A 20,580-nucleotide genomic window follows, 5' to 3' on the forward strand; every position below is an offset into this window, starting at 1 on the left:
AAGTAAAACAGATGTTATCTTCGAAGTGCAATTAAAAAGGAAATAAAAACAGAACGTTGCATTTTGGGGTAGGACAGACCCACAGGAAGCTTCAAACTAGTTAGAAGACATCAATTTTTCTGTACCTGGCCAGCTGCTGTATCTTTGGAGGTAAGAACTAAAATATTCTGCATATTATATAAATGTATGAAAATGTTGTCCTTGCTTATCAAAGTGGCTTGGTTCTGTTTGTGTGGCACCACAGTTGATAGTTGGTAGAATGAGAATGCACTTTTTTCTGTTTTGAATGCACATGTGTTTGCAGAGTCTCAGCTTCTGTCCACAGACACTTACTGCTGCCTTAAGAAATGATGAGAACATTTCTAAGGTGCCATTTCTAGGGTGCCATCTTCACAACCGTGACCAACTGTGGTTGCAATGAGACTTCAAAATGAAAACAAAATTTTTTCTCTGATACTTCTAAAGACTTTCATAAAATCAGACTAAACTGGTTTTTCAGCTAGTGAGCCTTACTAGCTGCGTTTCTTTTATAATAATTAAGATGTTGTTATTGAAATTTCTGTGCATGTTACTGTACTAAGTAATGTCCTCCAACTGGAGTACTCTATTTGTAGATTATAAATAAAACCAGGCAACAAAATAGGGTAATGTGGGCATCATATTTAAAAAAAAAGTTCATAAGAAGAAAGATGAGACTTCTCTGAGAATACGATGATGTTAAAATTATAAACAAAGAAATTAATTTTTTCCAATTCTCTGTGAATTTCCTGGTTTGCTGCAGATTCACAGCTTGACAAGGGTATACATGCACAACATGCCTCCTCCATTCCTTCACTCCTTCTGGGAAACACTTTCATCCTTTTCTGTCTTTCTTGCTTTACCATTTATTCTTTTAATTTCTAGACAGTGTGTTCTCTTCTGTAAGAGTTCATGTCAATTTATTGCCTCTCTACTTCAAAAGCTTAGATTCAAAATGTTGCAGTACATGTAGTTCAGTCATAACAGCTAACGACTCATTAAAATTAACACAGACATCCAGAGACACGAAATTATTTCCACACCAGGAAGAAAATGATAAAAGCACAGGGTAGAAATATTATGGAGTCAAGTCTTCCTTATCAATGTAGAACCTGATTCTTTCCTGCCTCAGATTTCACGCTGTTGTTTACAGCTGTGGGAATGAGATGTAAAATGCTATCCAACCAGATTGATGGGGTCCTAAACCAACTTTGTATAGACATAGATGATGAAGAAAAGTATGGAAAATTATGAACCAGGCTTGGTCTGTATGATGTTTTAAAGAAATTGAACTGGGTGGAAAAAAAACTTGGGTGGAAAACTTTGAGAGCTCAAGAAGCTATATTTACCAACAGTAAATACAGTTTTCATTGTATTTTTACGGAAGTACGTCCTCCCCAACTCAATTTAAAGATACAACAGCACTCAGAAATACACTGAGAATGTATTTATTTCTAAATTAAAGAAGCTGAATGCTCCTGAAACTCATTGCCATCCATTTAGCATGATCAAAAATTGGTAGGCGTTTGTATAACAAGAGCATTCAACAGTATAGTAGACTTCTTGGGGAAGATGTCTCCCCTCTTGCTTCATTTAGCCTGTCCTTCCAGCAGATTCCCTCATACTCTTGATATACAGGATTATTATTCTTTCAAACCTACTTGTTCCCCTTGAACCAGCTCACATTCCCCCATGGGTGAGGTACTCCAGCTTTTCTACATCTCTTCAACTGTTGACGTGTGAATAAAGACGATGAACAGGGCTTATGTTTTCTCCTGCGGGAGGAACAGAAGATGAGAGTCAAGAGAGATGTGGGGAGGGGACAAGAGTGGTTTGGCTCACAATGACTGCTTAAAGAGCCTCTTGGTGCATCTCCTGGTCCCTGGATCTTTCAGAGCAGCAGCCTCAGGGAGAGGAAATGACAAATGTAGTGGGCAGCATTTGGATGCTTGTGCAAAACCACCCTCTGGCTATTCATCTTCTCCTCTGCTGTGGGCAAAGTGAACCACTCCTACATCAAACAGCAGCCACTGCTATTGTAGAATTATAGTCAGAGAGAAGCATAGGTTGGAAAGGACCTCAAAATATCATCTGGTCCAACATTTCATGGGAGAGGAAGCCTAGATGAGATTATGTAGTGTCACTCATGCATTGAGAATGACACAGGAACAGGCGGGAGGCAGTATTGTAGAAAGAGCAAAGAAGCTTTATTCAAGAGAACCGCGTGGTTTATATAGAGTGATACGATAGATTCTATTTGATTGTCTAACCAACAAAAACATCTTCCTCACACACTGTCCTTGAGAAGAGCAGACAGATGAAGTAGAAAAACACCACCTGTAGATTGTTTATACTTAACAAGCTATCACACCCTTACAACTCCCTAAAAATTCTCACAAGCCGCTGTGAGAAACGCTTGCCGTTTCTCTCTCTGTCCCATGGTATCCACAATGTAGAACCTTGTCCAATCCCACCTTGAAAACATCCAGCGAAGGGGACTCCCCCACGTCTCTGGTGAGGTTGTTCCAGTCATTGATTGTTCTCACTGTAAAAATTTCCTTCTCTTACCTCTTATCCCTGGGAGCACTGGGGACATGGTTTAGCAGTGAACATGGTGGCGCTGGATGAATGGTTGGACTTAATGATCTTAGAGGCCTTTTCCAACCTATGTGATTCTGTGATTCTATTCCAATGCAACTTGTGCTCATTGCCACTTGTCTTCTCCATGTGGCTGCTTGTGAAGAGAGAGCCTCTGTCTTCTTTGCAGTTGCAGACACTGGAATACTATGATGAGCTGTCCCCTTCCCCACGTCTTCTTTTCTCCAGGGAGAAGGGTCCTTACTCCTTAAAACTTTCCTCACAAGGCAGCTTTTCCAGCCCTTTTATCATCTTCTTGGCCCTCCATTGGACCATCTCCAGTCTGTCCACATCTTGTCTGAATTTTTTGGAACCAGAACTGGATGCTCCAGGGGCAGCCTGACAAATGCTGAGTGGGAAGATCCTGTCTCTGTCTCAGCCAGCTGTGCCCCCATGGGTGCAGCTCAGGACCTGATTTTCCTCATTGCTGCAGCCCCGCTCTGCTGGCTCAGGGTCCCCTTGTTGTGCTCCAGCTCCTCTCAGCAAGGCTCCCCAGGCACACAAATCCTGTGCTGGGCTCTTTAGTTGTGTCATCCAGTGCAGGAGCTGCCACTTGCCTTTGTTATCCTGATGCTCTTATTGCTGGCTCACCTTCCAGCCTGGGCAGGTCCCTCTGTAAAATGTGTCCATCTCACCACAAAATTTGGTGTCATTAACATTCCCTTTACCCAAGCCAAATGAGGTTCAGATACCAAAGATCAGTAGGCTTCAGGCATTAAGGAGAGGCTCTACTTACCCATGTGCACAGCTCATTATACTGCCTTCTTCACTGTCCTGGTTCCTCAGTGCTGGCTGCACTGAGGCTTCCTGGGAGCTGTTCCACACTAGCCCCAGGGGAAGGTGAGATCTGGGTCCTGCAATACTTGTAAGCTTGCTCTACAGACTATGCTGCTTGCCAGGACTCTTGCATGTGTGTCTGGCAATCTGAGGTGGATCCCACACCTCACTGAGGGGATGTTTGTATCTCCACAAACTGGAAAAATGTCTCTTAAAATAGGGAAAAAATCAGACAGATCCATAGGATTTGAGTTCTCTCAAGACAGGGAGACTGTCATCTGGGATCTCATCTAGTAAATCAGCTAGAACTCAAGGTATACTCTGTGATAAGAGCTGAGCTCCAGTCTCCAGCAGCACAACTTTAATGTCATTCAGAGCCCTGGTCAGGGATCTGAAAGCCAGACATATGCAACACAAGATTGTCTCTTCTATGAGTTTCCATCCCCTCCTTTTGCAATGCAGAAGAATGTCTCTTTCCCCACTGAGCTGTGATCTCAGTGGGCATGATGTTCTTTCCATTCTCTCTAGCAACTTTTCATCTTGCTTAAGTTTTTGAACAGGACACAATTTATCATATCTCTGTGCACACTTCTCAGGCTTTCTGTAAGTGCTTATCCATGAGAGCCAAGAACTCCCATTCTGTTTTCCTGCTCTCAGACTGTAATTTGAGTTCTTTATGCAAACATTGGCACTGTCTACAAGCACTACAACCTAGCAAATTTGCTGCCATACACTGGTAATACCCCTGGATTCTCCATGTGACCTTAAACATTCATCCTGCCTTCAGGCTTTTCTTCTGCTGAAGAACTGAACAAAAACCTCGAGGAAGACATATGAGTTTTTAAGATCATCTGACTGTAATAAAGACTATGTCAGATAGAAAAGACAGTGTAAACCAGGCAGTCTTCTCCCTCTATCTCCACTAGGCTTAGACAGAGTGTAGTCAGTGCCCATTGCCAGGACATTAGAAACACAAGAAAAATTCTTTTTGTTCAGCTTATACGCAAAATGTGTCAGATCACAATTGTAAAAGGGACTGGTTTTCCTTGTGCAACAAAAAGTTACACAATTATTTTCAGGCAGATGTAAGTGAAATCTGGATTTAAGGAGCATGAAACCCAAATATTGAAAGACATCAGATATAATCTCTGTTCCCTTGGAATCCTGGTGTGCATGGAGAGGGGATTAAGAGAAGAGGCACGAGAAAGCAGAATTAATGGAAACTGCAATCCTTATCAGATTTAAAATGCAAAAATTAAAGGTGGCACAGTTGCATGACAGTTGGAGTGATGGGATAATAACTTGTCAGGCATATATTATATCAAGTACTAGGACAAGAAACACAAGAGATACATGCACCTCCCTTTTGCATTCATGCTCTCAGCACTCCTATCAAAATTTCTCTCAGATTTCCATGCAGAGCTGGGAAGAGCCAGATCAGTGTGGCAGCCTTTGCCAGCTTCAGAGGCCAATCTTGTAACTCATTCAGCAGAACACACAACTGTGAGCACAATGAGACCCTAATATTTTTGAATTTGCCAATTCTTTTGTTTCCACTCCTGTTCTCAGTGTGCTCCAACACTCTTAAAATAAGCATAGCAGAATGCAGTGCAAAGAAATGAAACCAATGGTTTCATTTCCCTCCTTTAGCACCTTATGGCAGAAACAAGTCACATCTGGGGAGCAGGAAAGACCAAAGTGTCACATGCTGCCTGAGCACAACTGCCCTTGCCTATGTTGGTTGTGCAGTGGACAGGCTGTATGTTACATTTCCACTCATTTTTCCAAATCCACATTAAAAATAACATACAAATGAATGCATAACAGTTCCAGATTCAAGCTAGCCACGGTTAGTAGTGACTTTGCAATAGGGACATCTGGGCCCTGGATAGAGAAGGGAAGGGAGGGAAGAGAAGCCTTTGCAAAAGGGGAACAGAAGCAGAAGACAGAGTTGATAACCTGAGCAGCTCTAACATTTGGGTAAGATTTCTATGGGGGCACCTTAATTACAGCTAAAAGCCAAAGCAAGACAACAGCAGCATACTACAAGAACTGCCAAGCCCCAAACATGATTTTCCTCCCTTCTGTGTAAATAGGTCACTTTTAATTAAATGTTACTGACTGTGGGAAATCTCACACAACTGGGAGCAACAAAGAGAATCCAGGGTCACCAAAGCAAGTGTTTGGACACATCTAATTCCCATTAATATTTCTGCCTGAAGGAAGGTTATTTTCACCTTTCTCTTCTACCTTCTTCATGGTGTGGAAGTGATTCCCTTCTCCCAAGGAAAGTCTTGTCTCACACTGTGACATTTATGCAAAGTCTATCTCCATGCTTAGACAGGATTTAGCCAACAATTATTAGTGCAGCATTTTGCATTAGCAACTGTGACACATGAAAACTTTACTAAGAAATGAGAGTCCCTTCACTCTTGGAAAAGACCATTTTTAGTATATATATAAAAAAATTTTAATAATTTTAATTTATTTTTACTTTAAATCTGCCTTCTCTTTGCTGGACCAAACAATTTCTTTAGAACATCTTTCCCATTGATTGTATCCTTGACATCTGTCCAAAAAAAAAAAAGACAGAGGTGGATTTAAAACAATTTTTTTGGTAGTCCAGCTGCCAAAGCTTGGGAAGGATATTTACAGCATGTGTGTCCTTGCTGGCAAATCCTGTCTTTAATTACTAACATTTCTGTGCAGCTTTTGGGTCTGAGCTGCCTGCTCAGAGAGTGGAGAGAGTTAGTGACTGCTGGAACCCAACTGTGCCTTTGCATGCAATGAAAACTGATTCCAGAGCTGTGGTATGGCTAATCCCACAGTGAAAGAGCAAGCTGGAGTATTCTGAAATGTGCACTTTCCTGTGCATTGCACTGAAATCTGTCTCCTCAAAAGTACCCTGCAGATATCTATGTCTAGGATCTAGTTTAAGATCCTTTTATAGCAACTGGAGAGTGATAAGCAAATCTAGGACACAATTCACTTCATTTTGATTTAGGTGGCTAAACCAGGCCAGATGAATCATGCCTCCAAAACGTTTTGCTTTTTCCACTGACATTTTCACGTATAAAACGTAGAGACCGTTAATTCCATCCTGATTGCAATGCAGAAGTGCAAAGTGCAAATTTAATGGTCTGAGATTTTTTAATGAAAAAGGAACAACACCTACAGTTGTTGATTAGTCTGGAACAGAAGGGATGATACTCTCAATATGAATGTCAAATCACCAAAGTTCAGAGACAGCTAACAAACCACACATAACAAAAGTTGCTTCAAATCATATGAGACAAAGGGGAAACCCCTGACTTCTTAAAAGCATATAAGAAAAAGGGGGAAACCCCTGGCTTCTTAATGAACTCCAGGGCAAAATTAGATGCATTTTAGTGTAAGCTATTACAGCAGCTATTCCACAACAAAAGACTTCTTGTCCCTCTCTCCACAACTCACTTTCCATTGGATGCATTGGATGTGCAATACATTGTGTTATACAAGATATGCTTTGGTGAGATTCAGCACAACAGGGACACTGGCTGGTCACTTCACTCACTGACTCAAGTGCCCAGTAAGGCAGAGACACTCCTGCTCATGTCCAAATTGGAGCCGTCTCTTTGCAGCTAGTAACAGACTGGTAAGAGCAATCACAGCTCAGGGAGTTTAAAATGAACATTTTGTAATTAACTTGTTCTTATCATTTTTGTGTCTGCTGGTGGTTCCTTTCCCTTGGAGAAGGATGCTGTCAGAAGGTTACCTTCACAGAATCACCTACCTTTGGGAAGACCTGAACCCTGCGCTCTACGAGAGTTTGCCTGATGAAGGGGTGTATGAAATGAGCTCCATTAGTTATTCTTCCACAGGCGAAGCACAAGGAAAAAGCCTCCTTCAGAGATGCAGATCTGCTGGCAAGCACATTTCCTCAGTCTGCTCTAGAGGCAGCAAGCACAGCAGAAGGCAGAAGGACAATCTCCCACAACCTGTCCAGCACCCAACACCCACAGGGCAGCCACCTCCAGCTACGCGTGTCTGTGAGGAGCTGACCAAAAAAGTCACCTACCGGGTTCCACCTTCCTGCAAGAGCATTTGCAAGAACTACAACGATTTGCATATAGCTGGGGACTACGTGGTGCCAATCAGCTCGGTCACCACAGATTTTGCTTGTGACAGTGGCATAGGCCCCTTCTTGGAGTCCTCGGAGATCCCTCCGGCCATGGAGTCCGTGAAGGCTCCCCCCATGAGTGACACCATCCGCAGGCCAGGCCAGGGCCACTCCTCGTGCTGGCGGCTGGCCAGCCTGGGGCCCCACCTGCAGCCCCTCTCCGACTCGGCCCTCAATGACTACCTGGAGCAGAAGCTGCTGGAACTGTACAAGCAGTACATCATGGACAGCACAGCCAACAGGGCATCTCCCACCCAGATCCTGGCCTCAGAGCTAATCATGACCAACGTGGACCAAATCAGCATGCAGATATCCCGGGAGAGGAACATGGAGGCTGTCAAGGCCAAAGACATCGTCATTAGCCGCTTCTTACAAATAGCCAGTGGGAAGGTTTCCTCAGAAATGAGCACACCTACTCTGCATATCTCCCAATACAGTCACATTAATGCTTAGTGTTGGAATGCTAGACAGTTTTTATGTTCTTCAAAGTTGGTTTTTGGTTTAAGATACTTTCTGCTTAATAAAAATTTATTTACCATCCACCACTTAAATAAAACCTTTCAGTACATATTAAACGAGTAAAACTACCTGTACTCCTGTGCTGTGCAGCTCCTACTCTGGACCAGTAAGTTCTTTTTTTCTTTTAAGCTTTTTTAATGAACCTCAGACATTTAAAAAAGTTTCACAGAAAAAATTACTAAGAGCATATGAAACTCTTCCAGGTGCTCAGGTGTTCTCTTTCTGCCCCACATACTTGAAGAATCATTTCAAATTTCCTCTCTCTGGCAGCTGCCATCCTACCTCTGGGTCTGTGCTTATGCAGGCTTACACTCATGTGAGGACAAGCAAGCACAGTGATGGCACAGCCACAGAAATAAAGAATTTAGGTTGTCATCCCCTTCACCTCCCTGCCCTTAAGGGCTTTACTTGAGAACATCCCTCACAGAAGGTTTTATAATTTGTTCTTAAAGATATTAAGGGATAGACAGTTTACAGCTCTTTCTATGCTAACCCTAATAATTTAATTGGTGTCTTCCTGTTCAAGAGCTACCCTCCCTTTTTGTGAAGCACAAGCTGTTTCCAAACAGACAGCATCCTCTGGAGTGTGTGTGTAAACCTGTGTGCTTTGCACTGGCTTGAACCCTCACAATGAGCACTGGGGACCTGTGATCACAGACAGACGCCACCTTGGCCAGGTGCTTACACACCTGACCCTGTGGAGGGGTCATGTGGGGACAGCAATAGTAATAAAGGCAGAAGAGGAAAGAAAATTGACCTTTGTTATGAGAATTGCATGTTGAAGGCAAATGGCTACTCCAAAGCCAGTTGGATTAATGTGAACAGTGCCCTGGAATGCAGAAGAAAAGCTGAAATGGAGCGTTTGACACTGTGACTGAAAAATTCTTTTGTTAGGATTGTTGTATCATAGATCAAGGTCATTTGAACTTGATGTAATAGGACCTTCTAATAGAAGGTCCTATTTTGTAAAATTTCAGCAAGTCTTAACAAAGAAGAAAGAAACAATAACCAGAGCTGCCTTATGGCAAGGGTTGGTACATACTCTGAGTGTTCATAATGTATATTGACAATGCCAATCCATCATTGGTTGAAATTCTGAGTATCAGTATAATATAAATACTAATTTATACTAAATATTCATGAAATTATTTCATGTTATTGTTTCCACAGTGTTGCTTTGGCTTTTATGTGCTTTTCCCCCATATTTATTTATTGATCAATATTTATTTATTGATGTATTTTATTTAAAGCAGGTTTTTATGTCTATTTCAAATTCCAAACATAAGGTGATAAACATGTCAGCTTATTCTATTGCTGCTGTTTTTCCAGAGATTACTGGGATAGCCCAGCATATTTTCCTGCATGTGCAGGTATTAAAAAAAGTTGCCATGAGAACCTGTGATGCTTAAATCCAGAGGGTGTACCTCTATTGCTATAACAGCCTACCCAAATACTATTATTCAGCAATTCAAGACAGATAATTTCTGTCATGCAATATTTCTAGACTGTGATCAAATGCTATTTACAAATAATAAAAAAGGGCTATTTTTAGGGGAAAATAACAATCATGGTAATGCATAGGCACACACATACATTCTGCATGCAACATCCATTACCAACAACCTGGAAAAATGACTTCCAGAGGAGAGCAAAAGCACGGAAATGTAACAGCTTTTATATCCTACAGATACAGGTTCAGGCTTTTCAAAACACTAGGCTTTTGTTCATGCCTATTGACATTCACATCACTGAATTTCAGTTGCAAAGATGTAGTGGAAAGCAACTTGCAGAGTTGAATGAGTAAATCAATACCCTTGCTGAAAGATCTGACTCTCCATCAGAGGCCACAATCAATTCTTGCACTCAGCTCGCCCCACTCCACAGAGCTCGTCCTCCACAAACCGAACAGCATTTTATCATCTCTTACTCAGAAATCCCAATCTTCATTTCCACCCAGACACGTGGGCAGCACCTGGTCACCATGTCCTCTTTCTCAGAACAGAAGCAGCAAAGAGGGAGGGCAGCTGGAGAACAGGGGCCAAGGGCTCTGCCCAAACCCGGGTGGAAACCCCACAGCTGCTGTGCCAGGGGCTGCAGCCAGAGCCAGGGGCAGTGCTCAGAGAACAGCAATGCAGAGCAACAACTTAAATACACACAAACAGGCTCATGCATATGAAGGGCATGTTTGATATTTATCAATCAACTACAAACCATTCCATTCTGAGGCAGCTTTCTTCCAAGCAACTCATACTGACTTCCTGCAGTCATACTGACTTTCAAAAAAAAGATCCTTTTTTGTATTGTCAGACTGACATTACTAACTTTATTTTATTTTATAAAAAGGTCATAATCATTGCAGAAGCTGATTTATTCTGGAAAGACAGCATCAGCCATTTCTTCCCCACATACGGTTATTTTCTTTTCTCTGCCTAAATATAAATGCCCATTTCACTTTGAGCCCTGTAGTGTGCCTGTTTCTCACATGAATTGCATACCAGCCACGTGCCATTATCTGAAGCACCTCTTGAATGTCAGGCAGTTTGTACATAAACAACCATTTCTTCCTTTCTACTATACTCAGATGAAAGTGCATTTGTATCTCTGTCCTTCTTCCATTTAAACCTAATCTTGCTCTGCACAGGAGCCTCTCTAGGTGTGCCTGTTTCCTGCTGAAAGCACTTGGATAGCAATTAGGCTGCTATTAGCATGACTCAGGTTGTTATCTAAAGCGATTATCATTTTCTCTCTCCCTCTCTCTCTCTCCCCCACCTCCTCTTCTGCCTCAGGGTCAAGCATTTAAAGAGAGAGATCCCAATTTTTTAGTAGCTCTCTTAATTAATTTTTAGTCAGGGGCATATATAATTTCTTGACATGAGCTTGTCAAAATGCTGATCGGAATCCCTGTGTCTAGATAGTGTGTGGAGAGGAGAGGGAGAGGGAGAGGAGAGTTTGAATTCTGCTCTCGCAATACATCCTAACAGTATGGCTATTTTAATATGACTAACATAATTTAAGAAGGCAAAGAAAATTGTCATGAACATTTCAGTAACTCTTTGGTTGAAATTTTGACCAGCTGTCAAGAAACTGTTCTCAGAAGGAGAGTTTATAGCCACCTTCAGCACACTCCAGCAGCTTCCTTAGGCATTTTTTTGCAGAACATATTACTCATTGCTGACAACATGATTATAGCAGCTTGGAATTTTATTGTTTATAGATGTTGTAACTGTGCCTCCAATAGTCTGAACCCATCACTGTGGCAGATGAACATTACTCCTGGACTCCAGGAAGGTTGGACTGTGTAGTGTGACAAGAAAAGCCCTTGGCAGAGGGAGAAAACAGAGGGAAAAGGACTTTGTCAAATTTGTTGCAACCTGTAGGTCCTGCCTTTGATTTTAACCCCTTTGCTGGCCCTGATTTCTTGTCTGTACCAAGAAACACTGGAGGGAAGAAAAATTGATATAAAGTGAAGACTGGGCTTTGTGCTGAATGTGAAAGTGAGCATTTCATGCTCTGGTTGTTAGGTTCAGATGAAGGCAAAAAGCCAGCATTTAAAACTGAAATAAAAGAAGTTCTACAGTGCTGACTCCAGCCAGGCATACTGCTGGTATTTCACCTTGGGGAAGCTGGGACCTCCCAGCACCCCAAGGTTCATCTCATTCCCCTTCTACTGTCCTTTCAAAGATTGAAGCAGTGGGGATTTATTTAGGACTATCCCTTCCCTGAGCTTCTTCCTACCACAGGTTTCTCTCTGAGAGAGGACCTGCTGGGATGTAACCAGCTGCCAGTATAAATGGCTTGGGCAGGAGGGAGTAAGAGGGACTGCAGGTTTTGTTACCTTGATTATCAGAATTGCTGTAACCTATCTTGCTGCTATGGACAGTATGGGCTGGGAGACATCCCTTGTTCTCCCAGATTCAAGAAGGATAATTATCAATTCAGGGAGATCAATCAGCATGCTGCAGTGACATCTCACTGCATTCTTTAAACCAATACTGACATATGAAAGGACTGCCACCCTTTTGGTAACTGGTGAAGTTACTAACTTGCCACACACCTCATTAAATGCAAGAGCTGGTGTGTGCCTGCTTGGCACCTCTCTGTTCACAGCAACCCCCTCTCTGACAGACTCACACAGTGGCTATGGACAGTGCTCAGAAGGGACATGAATTTCTTCATCTTCATTAATTACATAGAATGTTGTAGGGGGATAGAATATAAGTAAATAAAGGTTGTATAGAAAGTAATCTTATGCCCTAAAGAGTTGCAGCTGGGTTAATTATTAAAGATTAGGAGCAGGCCTGACTTTAACAGGCCACAGCCAATAAGAAGAGTGTTACAGAAGAGTGGATTGGTTGGTTGAGAGGGATCTGGAGTCAGTTGGCTGCTGTAAGAAAGAGTTAGTGCTTAGAGGAGGTGCCTATGAGAAACATCAAGGAGGTATGAGACTCTAGCAATATGGAACCCTTGCAATGTAATGACAACAATATAATGAAAACAGAGTGTGAGCATGACAGCAGCCAAAATCAATGTATTGGCAACCAAATTGACAGGGCTGGTCTCTAGCTGGTGGAGCCATGCCAGCTAATGTGGACTGAAACCTGCTCACCAATTTGTGTTGTGCTGGGTAAAACCATCACTGTCTTTGAAGGGCATTTGCAGTTTAGAAATGTGTAGCAGAATATGACTAACATGTAAAGGAACAGAAGTTTAGGTCAAACCAGAATTATTCTGTGCACTGCAGCATTATTTCTGCTTCTGCTGCACTGGGAAGAGCTGGTTTGCTGCCTCTCAGGCATTTCTGCTGACAGGATTAGGATGGCTTTTCGGAACATTAGGCAGGTTTTCTAAGGGCTGAAGGGAACAATGCTCCTGAGGCTCATTCTCACACCTTCTTACATCTCTTTCAGGGCAAATGTTGAATGAACTACCTTGCTTGAAGTGGAAATCCCCTCTAGAAGTATTAACAGTGCCTCATTTTGTTAACAGCTGGTTATTACTGAACTCTGTGCTGCTGTCCTTCACAATGTGACACGCCAGCTTTAGCTTTCCACACAGCTGGTCACTGAGGGCTCCTGCATTTCTGCCATGTCAAAACCTCCAGGACTGCCCCAGCATTTCTCTCCATCCTCCTGCCATGCAACTCTACATTTGGTGGTTTTGCAAGCTGTGCTCTCTAATCTCCCCTTGCCCCTATAATCCCCCCTCACAGAAGATGATCCTGGCTCCCTTAACAACCAGAACAATCAGTCTGATGGCAGAGTCAGATCTTGAACATCTGGAGGGAACCACTGGCAAAGGGAGATGGGGAGGCAAAGGCTGGTGATGGCCTGAGTTCCTGTGGGAGAAGTGAGGGACTCCTGTGAAGGTGGAGGAAGCCCTTGCAGAGCTGAATTTGTGAAACAAACTGGGAGATGGTGGGCAGCTGAGGAAAGAGGTTTCACAATCTCCCCAGGGAAGACAAGCCTGAGGGATGGCAGCATTTCCAGCCACTCCCTGGATGGAAGGAGTGTCTCTGTACTGTAAAGACAGCAATCTCCCAGCTCCACCCATGGCATTTTTCAAGCATAAAGAGTTGTAGGATCCCAGTTGGGGTTTTGTTCCTTCTCTCTGCAGCCACACCTGGGCAGGACACACAGCAGTGCCCACCAGCTCTGCTGGACAGACGTGTTCCAGCCTCCACTCCTGCTCCTGGGGGTGACAGTGGAGCCTGGGGCTGCTGATGCTGCTCCTGGAGCAGTGGCCACTCCACAACCTTCCTCCAGAGCCCACACTGGCTGTCTCAGCTCTATTTCACTTCTTTACTGAACTTTGCTTGCTAAACACAAAGTGGGATAGGAAACCTTTCTTAAGAACAAGGAATGGGAAAGACAGGAATTACAGAGTCAGGCCATGAAGTGGCTTTTTTACAAATAATTTTTTCTGTAACCTGAGCTAGACTATGAGAATAAAATCATAGTTGGCAGAGCTGACTTTGGTATTTTCATTGATGCAGTTGTCTAACGTTCATCTTTACACACAAGATGCCTTGACTGAAAATGGATCCTGTTTGGAGGGTAGAGATGGAACAGATAGAAACCAACCAGTAATAATTTGGTCAGTACCATTTTAACACAGGTGACATATTCCTATGCATTTCTACATAGAAACCATATCGAAATAAAAAAAGAAAGATCTTAACCAAGATAGGCTTACCAATTTTAAGAAAGAGAGGTTAGAGGTTTTCAGTTACAGCATTTTAAGCCAATTAATCTCAAGGTTTAGGTGACCTATTTAGCAAAAGCTGGCCAAGGTGTCACTACAGAAGCCCAGTGCTTGACTAAAGTACATTCAAAGCCATACAAGTGTGCAACTGAAATTGCTATTAAGACATTCAATTTTATATAAATCTTCACAGTTCATTATAGACAGATGTGACATTTGGATTGGGTGCAATGATAGAAAGAAATCTATTAGTAGAAAAAAGAACTAGTTAATTATTTTTAATTCACAGAACTAATTTTTGCTTCAATTTACATTCTTCAAACCTATAGCATCCAATTTACAGTTTTAGTTCCAATCAGGCTACCAGCTCTTCGTGTACAATTTGCTTTATCATCTTATCTTAGCAACTCTGATCTGTGAGCACTTAATTTAATTTCCTTTCCTCTGGTCTTGCTATTTTCTTCTTCTGTTACTTTGTCCTTTGGTTGCATCCCTTCTGTCCAGGTGACTTGCAATGTGCTCTCCTTTGGCATAAGGATGTCACAGGGATGTTACACAACTGAATCAATGGTGATGTACAGAGCAGATCTAAGGTAGCTTTTTTCCCCCTTCATCCTACTTTTAGTTCAGGCCTTGACCAGCTAAATTTAGATAAGAAGCTAGAGTTTTAGTCATTGGAAAAACTATTAAAATGAATTGATTACAGCAACATAAGTTTTATAAAACAAGTATAGTAAAGTTTCTTATTTCTGTTAGCCTATGACCTATTGCAAAAAAAAAAAAAAGAAAATCCAGACTGAACATAGAGTCCAGAGCACTCTTATGGAAAATGGAAGGTCTATTAATAAGTGTACTTTTGAAGACTGGAGCAAAGCAGAATGGTTTCTGATGGAATCACATTCATTAAATCAATTTGAAATTATTGAAATGCTAGATTCATCCCTTTGTAAAAAAATATATTGCCTTTCAGTCAGGAAGATGATTATTTACTAATTATTTCATCATATTTCTAAGGTACTTGTGTAATGATCAATTAATCTGATATCAGCTGTCATTGCATACACTATAAAGGTTATTGAACTATTGATGTATAGAAATATGCAATTGAAGATCAAAGGCAGTAGTAAGAAGATAAACCAGTTTGAGATTGCATTTTGTTTGCATGCCAGTTGTCAAGTACTGTGAAATGAAGTTCATCAGTGACCTGTTTCCTTATTCTGCTTACATGAACAACAGCACATGGGAAAATTCCATTAATTGTATTTTTATCGAATGAAGTCACTGAAGCCTCTGATCCTTGACTGTTAGATGTGATTAACATATTTAAAAAAACAGTAAAGCAAAAGAAGATGAAAAACAGTATGATCTTTCAAATACAAATTTAAAAATAATATTTAAAAGCCAAGTTTTGTTATAGGCAAGTTGTATCATCTTGACTCCAATTAAATAGCACTTTTCTTTGCAAGTCATGACCTCAGTGGACTAAGTCATTAAACAAAGTATTAGTCAGTTTAAGTAAAGTACCAGATGGAAACCTTTAATACAAAGAAGGAAAATTTATCCAAAATATATGAACAGTAACTTCATTGATGTGACTGGGAGAGAAGCTTTCTGTTAGATGTACCAAGTTAGATTGATGTTTTCACAGTGAGATGTTCAACTTTCATAATCTCATGCATGTTTCCATGCATGATTTGTTATTGCTATTATTATTTATTTATTTGTCTTGCTTTTGATAGATAGAATAAGGTAAGGCTGTAAGGAGACGTAACACCTCATTTTTATTCATATTTGATGATATGAAGGCAGGATTGCAGTGGAAGAATTAAGAGAGGAGATTGATGTGCTCAAAACAAGGAAATAGTAAAACTATTTTTGTAGAAGGGTGGGGAAGGCAGGACTGAATCAGTCAAGGATTTTGTAGTGCTTGAGAATGCAGAAGCTGAGAACTTGGACAAGAGCCATCTGTGTCTGTTGATGGACACAGCAACAGATTTGTATTTGGCATGCGGAATAAACGTAAGGTAAAAGGACAACTGAAGATGTAGCTATTGTGAAACCAAATAGAATTAAAGGGTTTTTTAAATTGTTGTTTATGCAGAATAGAATAAAACATCTTTGTACTCTGAAGGTAAAGATAAAAAGATAAAAAGGAATTCAGGAGAAATGCAAAAGAAAATATACTGGGGACATGAAGACATGGAGACAGACAGAGGACATTGAATTTAAAAGGAAGGGCAAAGTTTTACAAGAAAAATGAAGACATGAAAAGGTAAAGCGTAATGGAACCAAAAGGTTGAAATATAATTTTAATTTGGCATGCTCAATAGTTATTTTATCAAGAAAAATAACGAAGAAGGAAATAGGAAAAAGTATGATGTCAGGTAAAGGATGTGAAAGGATCTAGAGCTGTGGTCAACAGAGTTGCAAAAATCATTTGTCTAGGAAGACTTAGAAGTCATAGCTGAAACAGGGAATTATGCTCATAGAAGAAAGGAAAGGGAATAGAAAGGAGATATTTTAAGATGAAAAAATGTCATAGAATTGGAAGGACTGAGTGAGCATATAAAAGTTTGCAGTACTGTTGCCTAGGGACAAGTGGGAAAGAAGCAGAGGGAATGACAAGATTGGTAAGACACAAACAGATCAGAAGAGGCCAGTGCTCAGTGAAAACAGCCCTGGAGAGCTGAGTGGGGCTGCCCAGTGTGTGGTGAAATGTACAGCACTGGGCTTGTGTCAACACCTGCCACAGGAACTGGAGGCAGAGACCAGAGAGGAAAAATGTGAAAGTAGAATGAAACTGGGGGAAAAGACTCATGGGTTCAGATCACAGGAATTAGGAGGTATGAGGAGAAAAAACCTTAAAAAATTGTATTTAGATGAGAAGAAAGAGAGCAAAGAAAGAGAGAACAAAGAAGTGATGAATAAGAGAGAAACCTGAGACTCCCAGAAAGTGCTTTGATCCAGGATGCACAATGACAATTTGCAAGGAAAGACAGTTATTTGAGTGTTGGAATAAATCCTCCAAGACTCCATTTTCTTCATGCAGAAAGCCAATTCTTTATTCACAAAGCTCATATTTGTAGGAAATGTCAGAAGGCACTGTGTTAAACCTAATCGTAAACTAATGAAACTCACCAGGTTTAACTAATTTAACTAGTGAAACTAGTTAAACCCAGTGAAACTCAGTTCATTGGCCAGAAAGGGCCATTGTATATGTCTATCAAATTTTCTATCTCTAGATAGATTTACATTTTTCCTTTGTGAGGTCTCATGACACAAATCTTATTGTTCACACAGGTGCATTTGTTTTTCACCCTCAGAACTGTTGTGTTAAACAACTTCTCATTCTCAAAATAGCTCCACAAGTGAACTTGCAAATTTCTTGTTAGCTGCACTTAGAAGAGATGACAGGCCAGCTTTGGCAATTTTAGCATTTCATAAGGTTTTCCTTTCATAATTCTTCTACCTATCTACGACATCTCACCCTTTTCATTAATTTAAAAAAGGTTTATATGTTCTGATGTTAAAACAGCTAGCTCTTGTGAGGATTTTATCTCATTAAGGTTATCACTGGTTATCTATTAGATATGGGATAAGATATATAAAAGATTACAATCAATCAAACATATCACATTCTATCATGTCATTGGCACAGGGTTTCACAGCATGAGAAAACAAAAGAATAATGTCCAATGTCTCTTAGGGAAATGGAAATAAATTACCATTGTTTTGAAGTCCACATAGCTGAGACTCAGGAGAATGTTCATCAGCTGGAAACGTTGGTCTTTGACATCACTGGATGTCCTCCTGGATCCTGGAACAGGGAGTAAGGAACCTTCCATGAAGAAGGTTAGTAGGAACACTATACCATCATGATGACATAAGGCTTTTGTTGGCAAATTGCCTCTGTAGTTTGCAGACACAGCTATGTCTTGGCAGTCCTGCTTCTGTTCCTGTTCTGGCCACGAAGGCTGCATGGTGATTAGGTAATTTCTCTTTCCACTGGGCCTCATTTTCTTGGAGGTGATTGGTGCCTGATTGAACGAACAGGTGACTGCTTTGAACCTGCTGATGATAAAGCACAAGCACACCCTCTCTTCAAGCCAATGAATCAATTAGGCTTTCACTCAATTGGGATTTAGATTTGATGATATTTTTTTCTAAATTTCTAATAATGTAAATATTACATTCTTCAAGATGATTTGTTGTCTAAATTTCTAATGTACACATTACATTATTTGGATGTTCTTAAGGCACTGAATTCTCCTTATTTTGGTTTTCTTAAGATAAGATGCATGAGTTTGGTTATGACCATGAAGAAACATCAAGGCAAAACAATCATGTAATGAACAAGAAACTGACAGCAATCAGGAATAAGTCAGGTACACCAATTAAGAATATTTCAGATAATACACATAATTAATAATACGTGCAAAATTAGATAATTAGGAATCTCTGAAATACTGCACATCATCTCAGAGTCTGCAAACAGTCGACAAACCTCAATTTAGTGAGGGCTTGGATAATTATTTCCAGATAATAATTCACAAGCTCACTCTAAAAATAGGTTCAGCTGTCATATATAAAGGGTCAAGTTGCCAAGTCAAAGTGATCTGAATTTAGTTTTGATGCAGATAACATCTGGGTGTATTGGCAGATTCTCCATCCAGGTAGAGCCAAGGCCTGGCCACTGCCCAAGCTCCAACTGGGAGGGAATTCCCTAAACCCATTTTAAAACAAGATTTCTAAGAATAGCAGTTATGAGTAAATGCCTTGGGGTTAAAGACTAATCAAACCTTCGAGTACCTGGATCCCTCTGAAGTTTCCTTCAGGACAGAAGTGCTTCAAACACAGCAAACTGCTGGAGTGCTTCTGTAATAATAACTGGGGAAAAACACTTGACTAGCAGTTTGGAGAAGGCTTTCAATGAAGCTCAGATATCTTTTTATCTTTTCTTGGAGCTCTGCAAAAAATTATGAGACAGCATTGGATCAAACCATAGAGCCAGTGCAGGGACTAGCCAGAGAGCTAACTTGGTCCAAGAGATGCCTAAGCAGCTAGAGAACAAAAAAAAGGATCCTGAAACAACATATGTCTCTTAGATAACTATGCAAAGAGATGTTAAAGCAAATAAGAAGCCAGCTATAAATACAGTAATAGCATCTTATGAATAATGCCTATAATAAAATCAGTAAATTCACATCATGTAATTGATATATCAGCAGTGACCATTTTAGGAATTTGAAGAATTTGAGATTACACCTTTCTAAACAGTCATGTATCTATGACAGTAAAATGAAACAAAGGAAAACACTAAAACAGCTTACAGTCAGTAACAGGCATAATGTAGAATCATAACTGACTCTTCTGTGTTATCTATGGAAGATAAAACAGAGATTAGATAAACAGAGATTGTAATGAGCAATGGAATCTTTGACAAAATCAAGGGTGAGCACACTGTATCTTCTTTATCCACAAACAGGTGTTTGTCAGTGTTTCATCACAGCTGTTTTAGTCAGAGTCATCCTTTAAAAGAAAACAACTATATATCTTACAATGTAAAAAAGTAATATTTAGCTGTCTTAAAATGCAATGCAAGATGTAACCAGATGTATTCTATCACCATCTGTTAAAACCAGGTGGGGCAGTGTTCTTTATCTCTTCCATGACCCTCCCATGATCTCTCCCTCATGGAGAGATCTTCTGTTAATGGCCCATTGAGTCTCTCTGCATGACTGATAAAAATTACCTCATCCCATTGTGAGCTGCTCCACCCAGGGGGAGGAGCCAAGCATTCCTACCTGGATATAATCTGAGATTCAAAACATCACAGGCAGCCTTTGCCCACTGGATTCCCAGAGGAAGACCAGACCCTTCTATGCCAACACTGGACCTTCAGAAGAAAACTCCACCTTTCTACAGGATCACTGCTTCAACAGAACCACATCTGTCACTCCAGGAGGGCTGCAGCCACAATTTAATGGGACTGCTACCACCACCCTGACCCACAGGGTGTCAGGTTGTATTCTGACTTTGTAAGTAAAATTTTTTTGGTGAGCTAATTATTTCTAAACTGCTGCAGACAAAATTCAAGGTTAAGGACTTAAGAACTTAAAATTAATTGCTGCAAATAATCTTGTGAGAAGAGTAAAGAGGGAGAAGAGAGAGCCACAGGCCCATAGGGGAGTGGGGCTGGGTTTGGTTCTGGGGCTTGGACCTGCTGTGTGCAGCCCGTGTTTGGTGGGGCTGAGGGGCACAGCAGGACC

At 40.9% G+C, this 20,580-nt stretch overlaps 1 protein-coding gene across 1 annotated transcript; it reads left to right on the forward strand.

Annotated features, from left to right (window-relative positions):
- On the forward strand, positions 1-8,166 carry TASL (TLR adaptor interacting with endolysosomal SLC15A4). Its single transcript, XM_071431137.1, has 2 exons — positions 1-150; positions 7,168-8,166. Exon 2 carries the CDS (start codon positions 7,169-7,171, stop codon positions 8,042-8,044), a length of 876 nt encoding a protein of 291 aa, XP_071287238.1. The 5' UTR covers positions 1-150; position 7,168; the 3' UTR covers positions 8,045-8,166.
- The last annotated feature ends 12,414 nt before the right edge of the window (positions 8,167-20,580 follow it).

This window comes from Agelaius tricolor, unplaced genomic scaffold (genome assembly GCF_023055355.1).
Source record: "Agelaius tricolor isolate 1412-34295 unplaced genomic scaffold, bAgeTri1.0.p SCAF_7, whole genome shotgun sequence".
Taxonomy (NCBI): Eukaryota; Metazoa; Chordata; class Aves; order Passeriformes; family Icteridae; genus Agelaius; species Agelaius tricolor.